The 7,637-nt window shown below is 47.5% G+C and overlaps 1 protein-coding gene across 6 annotated transcripts in view; it reads right to left on the bottom strand.

The window, feature by feature from the left end:
• Positions 1 to 266: 266 nt before the first annotated feature.
• KCNQ2 (potassium voltage-gated channel subfamily Q member 2) overlaps positions 267 to 7,637 on the bottom strand; it is a 64,126-nt gene continuing 56,755 nt past the window's right edge. For 4 of the 6 annotated variants that reach the window (XM_062008869.1, XM_062008872.1, XM_062008873.1 and 1 more), the window contains 2 exons: positions 1,702 to 1,825; positions 267 to 986 (listed from right to left, as the gene is read on the bottom strand). In XM_062008869.1, coding sequence (XP_061864853.1) covers positions 267 to 986; positions 1,702 to 1,825 — 844 coding nt within the window. Of the gene's footprint in view, positions 987 to 1,701; positions 1,826 to 7,528; position 7,637 lie in introns of all 6 variants that reach the window. The other 2 variants (XM_062008867.1, XM_062008868.1) reach the window with 1 other exon arrangement.

The raw sequence follows: 7,637 nt of genomic DNA, 5'->3' as shown, positions 1-7,637 counted from the left end.
ACTGATGTCAGAAAGAGAGTATGAAAGAAATCCGGACTTCACGGCTCCAGTTCACCCACCACCGTCACCTCTCTCACACGTGCAGGCTCAGACCTGCTCGTTCCCACCCACCCCCATCAGAGTAAACTGCGAGTATCTGCCAGCTAAGGATGTCCTGGGAGGGAGGAAAACCTTAGCTGTCGATTTCCTTGAGAAGTTCGAGGCGTGGACAGCTGGAGCGGGCAGCTGCCAGCGCTGGGACGTGGCTCGGCGGCTGCAGGAAGGCTTCACTGCCTGGGGGCTGACCAGCCCATGTCACTGAAGGGTCCCTCGCCCGTTGCCGACCTGGGAGGAGGACCACAGGGTGTGCAGAGGTCAGAATCGGTGTCTGATTCCCCTTCTGCAATGTAGGGTCTGATTTTGGCCACGGCTGCATAGCAACCGTTGTTAAGGATGTCCAAATTCTCTTTGGACTGGGAGATGCTAAAGCCGCTGAACGAGCGCTCCAGCTCCTCGTGGTCTACCGAGGGGATGGAGATGGACGTGTCGCTGTCTCTCAGGGCACTCTCGTGGTGTTTGGTTGTAATGTCTTCGTTCCTCAGGTACTCGGCGCTCGCCCTGTGCCCGCCGCTGTAGGCTGACAGGGAGCGCTCGTGGGACGGCGGGGGCGGGATGCGGACCAGCGAGCCGGGGTCACCCACGGGCGAGGAGCCGTGGCTCTGCCGCTGGTACACCTGCTGCTGGCACGACGTCGAAGGTGGGCACGTGTTGGTCGGGGCTGGAGGGGCAGAGAAGTTCTTCTGACCCATGGAGCTGGTGGATCGGATGATCTTGATGATGCAGCCGTTCTTGTCGATGTGCTCCCTGCTGTCTTCGGGGCTGTGGTAGGGAGGTGCTGGGTCTGGTTCTTTGGACCCAAAATAAGCCTCTGTCTCGGTTGGTGGGATGCCCATCCGCTGCATGTAAATGTTCACCAGGAAGTCCAGCTTCTTCTCCATTGATTGAACCTGTAAACACCACAGTTCCAGAGTTATGTGCTGCAGGCAGGTTCAAGCACACGAATGTCCCAAGTACAAGCAACTTCTAACCCAACTAGGCACAACTGGAATGGGCTGCCCAGGGAGGTGGGGGATTCCCCAGCCCTGGAGGGACCCCAAAGTTGTGGAGCTGAGGTGCTGAGGGTCGTGGGTTAGTGGTGGGCTTGGCAGGGTGAGGGGAGGAGGTGGACTTGATGAACTTCAAGCGCTTTTCCTACCAAAATGATTCTGTGATTCCAAGTGTGGGCTGGGATTCACAGATAACCTCTTAGAATCATAGAATGGTAGGGGTTGGAAGGGACCTTTAGAGATCATCTAGTCCAACCCCTCTGCAGAAGCAGGTTCACCTAGATCAGGTTGCATGGGAACATGTCCAGGCAGGTCTTGAAGACCTCCAAGGAAGGAGACTCCACAACCCCTCTGGGCAGCCTGTGCCACTGCTCCCTCACCTGAACAGTGAAATAGTTTTTACTTATGTTTAAGTGGAACTTTTTGTGTTCCAGTTTCACCCCATTAGCTTTCACTTTTTTCCTCCTCCAAATAATAGTAATGTCTAATTACTATCAAATAGTAATACCCAATAAATTAGACATTAAATTAAATAGTAATGGAGAAAACTAAGGTGAGAAAAAAACAATACAATGCATTCAACACCCCATTAAGAACTCCCTCCTGATCCAAATACCTGTTTTTCAACTTTTCCAAGCCTGCCCATCATGCTGGGGTCTTCAGGCATCTCCCCCTCCGCTGGCCCTTTGGTCCGATCCTTGTCGGTCATGGAGGATCCTCTCCCAACGATCTGGTCAACTCTACCGGGATCAGAAAGTCCCCCCCATCCCCGGAAAAGGACCTGGAGTCAGTTGGAGGCAGCAGGCGAGGAGGGCTCTGCTTGTCATGCCTCCGTGGGACAAAGCAACAGCCCCTCTCCCCAACACTCCAAATTACTCACAGACACGCAGCGGCACTGAAGTGTTAATTCAGATGCAAAAAAAATCAGAGCAGTATTAGCAGAGTTTGGAGTTATCCATTTCTGTTTGTACAGACAAATCCTGGCACATTATGCACAGTAAATTTACCCACTGCTCTCTTCCAGATAATTAACTTATTTGTCCTGAGAGGTTATTACTTTGGGGGGAAGATGGATTTTTCTGTCTAGCATTTGTCAATGGGATGGTTTTTTTGTTTCAGTTTCCTCTCCTGGATGCAAATGTAAGTGTGTAATTCCCAGGTCCTCAAAACAATGAGCTACTTGCCACAAGATCTGGGTAAACAAATGCAGTTCCAACTCTTTTAGTGGAATCACATCAAGGGTAAATTTGGTCTTCAAACACCTCCAATGTTACCAAATTGTCTTTATCTCAATGCTATGGCAATTCACAACAGCATCATTAGAATCCCTCTGTCAGCAGGACTCCAAGGCAGCAAGAGCAGAGGACACTCCTGCCAAAACAGCAGCTGAAGGAGTGTAGTTTGCAGCTGCTTGTAGGAGTGTAGTTTGGCACTAACTTCTTTACACATGTTACATTTGCAAGTCCTCCTTCCCAGTCTAGAAACACCAAGGTTGACCCACAGCTCCATGTGCAGAGCTGGAAGGATGGCAGAGCCACTTTGGAAGCTGGAAGACAATTGTGTTTGAGGTACCAAATTACAGATTTTTCTAGAGAGCAAACACTGGAGCTTCTCATCCCTCACAAAAGTCAGTTTTGGAGCAGCTTCTTAAGGGCAGTTTGGTTTATAACTTGCTTCTACATCAGGCAAACTTTACTCTTGCATAATGCACCAAATGTCAGGGTGGCAGGGGGGAAAGAAGGGTTAATTAATCTGACTGAAACCAAGTCGAGGTATCTTGAGCGGGAAACTCAAAATGCTTCTGAGGCAGTTGTGCCGAGTGGGCCATGGGTCCATGCACCAGGAGAGGAAAAGGAAGGAGCTGAACGCAGACAGACAGGGGAAAATGAACAAACAAAAAACCAAGGAAAGGAATGAGATGTGAGGCTATTTCCAACACAAGAACCATCTGTTTTGCTTTACATCTGACAGAGACTTGATACATCTCTTGACCGGTGACATAAGGGACAGATATTGGTGGGTATGGACCAGAGTGGCTCCCTTGGCTTATATTAGAGCAACAGCACTTTACAGCACCAGAAGTTCTGGCTCAAAGAGATGAAGTGGATGAGCACATCACACCAAAGGCAGGAAACGTAAGCCAACGATGATTTCAGAGTTCATCTTTGACCCCAGAAGATGCTTCACATGGGCAGGGATGCGACAGGATACCGTTCTGTTTTATAAGTGGTGTTTGATCCTTTGCTTGGGAATATAAGCACAGGAGTCTGAGGAGCACCAAGTGCAGCAATTACAAGTGTGAGGAATACACATGCCTTATTTCTCTCTTGTAATGGGAGAAGGGAATTATTGACATGTAGAGGAACTCCCCAGGAGGGATGCAATCACTGACATGACACACAGCACAAGAAATCCTCTGACAGTGTTGTTACCGTGTAAGCAAAGAGGTATTGAACTGGATACCTCGGGCTACCTGGCTTTGGAATCACAAGTCAAGGCGTAGTACAGCCACTGTACGAACTCCTCTCCTGTATGCACAAGCAAGTAGACTAGTAAAACAATGAACATGGAGTTAAAGAGGCCCAAAGTCTAAATGCTGATGAATATTGTGCAAGACCAAGAACAATCGGGGTGCTCTGTCCTCACGTCCCACCTAGCACACCCCTGAAATGTGTCCACTAATGGAAACCAGATGTCTCCCTGAGCAGAGAAGGGAGGCAGGACAGACTGTAACACAGAGAGGTAGACTGTACATTGCCATGCTACATATGGGAATAGCAGAGATGGTCTTGTGCAACTCTATTTCTGACCTTGCAGAAAGTCAGGAAGGACTTCTGCAGTCTTCCAAGTCTGCAAGAGAAGAGCTACTCAGCAAGTGGACCTCACACAACCCACATGAAGAGCAGAAGGCCAGTTTGGCATATCATATATCACACAGTATCATATAGAAGGAGCATGGACTTGTTCCATCACCTTCAGGATGGACACAACTTGCCTGTGGCTCTGCTGTGATTTAAAAGCAGGACTGAAGCCATTCACAGAGCTCACCCATAAAGCATTCAGATGCCCTTGCCCATATATCATTGATACCAGAGCCCTGGAGAATTCCTGCTTCTTCATTCCTTTTGTGTCTATAACATAGTCCTGACTCCTGAGGTGCTCATCTTCCACAGCTCTGAGAAACTAGAGACTCAGATCTCGCTTTAGAGGCGGGGTCTGCACCAAGGATGGTGCAATGGGCAGCTGTGGGCCACTGACTTCAGTGCAGAGAAGGTGAACCAAGCCCTTCTCTCTTGATGGGAGAAACCAGGCTCGAGGTCTCCCACCTCTCTGCTTCCTATTGCATCAGTTAGACCAGAGCAGAGTGCTCCTGCCCTCAGCAAAGCACAGATTTCATTTTTGCCTTATCTGACACAAGAGAGGAATTTCTTCAGGAATTCCCAACACATCCCTACCCAGCTGAGCACCACAAAGAGCAGAAGGTCCTTGTCATTATAAAAGAGTCTGAGGTTTTGTCCAAACTAGGCAGCAAAGCTCAAAAGGTGAAGAAGAGAGAACATATTCCACTTTTGCAAGCTCAGGGGGACAGTGTGTGTTCCTACTGTGTGACAAAGGACTGTGAATCATCCCAGATGCCAAACCCCACTCCTGCACTACACCCTACAGGGAGCTCTGTGTCTTCCCAACACTTATGTTGACTGTGCCAAATACACAAGTGCAGAGGGAAGAATTCAGCTGAGGCTCTGGAAGAGTCAGCCCCGTGGTTTTCCCTCCGTGGCAAAGAGGATTCAGAGATTTCTAATGATGGATGACAAACTGTGCCATCTGCTGTCCTTGATGGGCTCTGCTGGGCCTTGGTTTGGGAGGGAGAGAGAAAGGGAGCTGCTCTTTGAAGTGAACTTTGATATCTTCCCTTCCTTCTAATGATACAAAAACAAAAAAAAGGTAAAGTCTTGCATCAGCCACAGTGCAGGTTTTCTCATGCTTCATTATGCTTCATGCTAACAGGGCATGCAGAGAGGTGTAAATGTCACCCTCGGGCCAGAAGCAGACATCAAAAGGTCAAATGAGATAAAAATGAAGTGTTTGGGAATATATAGTAAATTATGGTCTTTTTTTTTTCCTTTATCTCTTATAATTCTCTTTTGTACACAATCCAGGCATTGAAGCCAAACCCCCTTCATCCATGTCACAGGACTGGCTACTCACCTCCTCATTTGGCAACAAACTTTGCTCTAGACATATTTTGACCAATATCTGTGTCTAAAAATTACAGCTGAGGTTGCACTTAACTCTATGTTAACTCAGCTGATCAAGGGAATTGAATACACACTGGTTTTGTGTACAACATGGAGCAAACACCTGCAGCCAAACCACAGCCACAAACACCCACTGATATCCAGCTGCCTTTGCTGGGAGCTACTTGTAGGAACCTTTTAGCTGAGCTGAGCCCTTGTCACCGGAGCACCACAAAGCAACCCATGAGGTCAGGAGAGCTCATGGGACATCACTGGGGTTTGTTCCTCAGGGAAGCATTTGGCTAGAACAGGGGGGTACAGGAGAAGAGAGGCTGGTGCAGCTCACGGGGATCCCACAGTGTGGACCCACGTGGCACTGAGATGATGAAAGCCAGGGCAGCAACAGAGTGTGACCCAGAGTTTTTGGACTGGGGCTTGGGGCTGCTCAGAGCTCTGGTCTCCCATCCTTTGGCCACCTCAAGCACCTCACAAGTTCCACTGGTGTGGAGAGGGCAGCTGCCAAAAATTAAGCACAGCATAAGCCTTTCAAAGAGTGTGAGCAGAGATTTCAGCAGCCTTCTGTACTCTGCTGCTTTCTGGAGCCTCTCAGCCACAGCTCAATGAACAGAAAACTGAGCTTCAGAGGAAGCAGTTATTTAGACAAGTCTCAATGTCCCAGCACTGAGTGGGCACATGTCAGCAGACTGTTAATCTGGTCATCAGTGTTAGAAACTGCAAATACAGGTGAGACAAAAGTCATTAGTATTAAGCTGATACAGCACCAGATTCAGACTGAATAAATATCCCAGTCTGAGGCCTCCTCCCCCAGTGTCCATTGATCTCCTCTTCTGCATGCAAGGCACAAGCTTGCACAGGAGAGCTTTGCCTCTAGTGACAGCCTGTTGCATGCCTCATAGGTTAAATGCCACTAAATCCATTTAAATATGTGTTTTTAGTTTAAAATCAAAATGTTGCTGCAGATAAAAAGTGATTTCATGTTCAAAGACTGGGTTTGGGCCACATTCATTTTGCAGGGAGGAGAAATGGGGAAAATTTGCTTTTCTGGGGGCATTTTTGGTTTTTTATCCAGACATAAAGCTTGGGGCTTCTGGAAAATTCTCTTCCTTTTCTTTTTAATCTTTAAGCTGGCTGAGTGGGGAAAGGTAAGCTTCCAATATTCCTTCTACTCACATTCTGCTACTGAAGATTACTCAGAGCAGCTTAAATAACAATCAAGAGATTTGTCACATATTAGCTCTGAGTGCCAAGTGTATTTACATAAGAAAATAATATCTGGGGCTAAACTTGCAGCATTTTTAAAATCCTCTGCTATTTGTGCATGGAAAATGACTTTCTGGCAAATATTTCTACCTGCCTTGGGCTCCAGTTCTCAATACAAGGGGAAAACACAGCTCATGACTGTGCTGACCAGACCTCAGAATCTCCTCGAGAGGGAATATGTTGCTTGTGGTATCAGGTATGGTTATACCTAAGGAGAGAACTCAGTAAAGGCAATGAGAAAAATCTCGTGGTGTGCCTGAGAGCTGGGTTTGACTCCTGCTCTTCTTTTTGCTTGCAAAGTCTGCATTTGGCTTGTTTTTGTTATAGGAATTCCGTGGTTGCAATATCTTAACACAGCTGGGGTTTTTTTTTCTCTTTGTGATTGGTAGAGTTGCATCAGCAAGAAAAAGAGACCACTGTGTGTTTGCTGGATATGAAACACTTCATTCTTACTTTGCCCACTGAAGTCAGGTCCTTTCACAGTACAAAGAGCTGCAGAGGCTGCTCTGCTTGTGGAGTGTTTCATCTTTTAGAAGGCAGATCGTTCAGTTTGTGGGTAAATATTCCACCTTCTACATCTGAAGATAGCCTGACAAAATAGGAGATGTTTTGCAAGGTACAGTTTGGCTGCCTAACACCTAGAAGAAGCCTGAGAATAGGAAAATACCCTCGCTGAAGAAACTGACGGTTCCTGACGACTGTATGAACGCCCCTTCTGATTCTTTCCCTTTGGCTTGCCTAGTGTGAAAGCTCATTACTCAAAGTAAATCAGAGTAGCAAGCCCTTCTGGGTCATGGTTTAACCAAGCTGAGCTGCTAAAGCAGTAAATGCCGTCATATAACTGGCATGAAAGGGGTTTGACATTAAGCAAATGACAGAAACGAAACCAAGTCCAGAGGAAGCGGCACGATGGTGAGTCCTAACCTAGGCGAGTATTGGGGAGACTCTTTGGAGGAATACATGGGTCCTTTGGTTGGATACTTCTTATGCCGGGGAGTTGAAGGGGGTGGGGGACCCACAATCATATCTATCC

The sequence above is a fragment of the Colius striatus genome, chromosome 16 (assembly GCF_028858725.1).
Source record: "Colius striatus isolate bColStr4 chromosome 16, bColStr4.1.hap1, whole genome shotgun sequence".
Classification (NCBI taxonomy): domain Eukaryota; kingdom Metazoa; phylum Chordata; class Aves; order Coliiformes; family Coliidae; genus Colius; species Colius striatus.
This window is presented reverse-complemented; position numbering and strand designations above follow the sequence as displayed.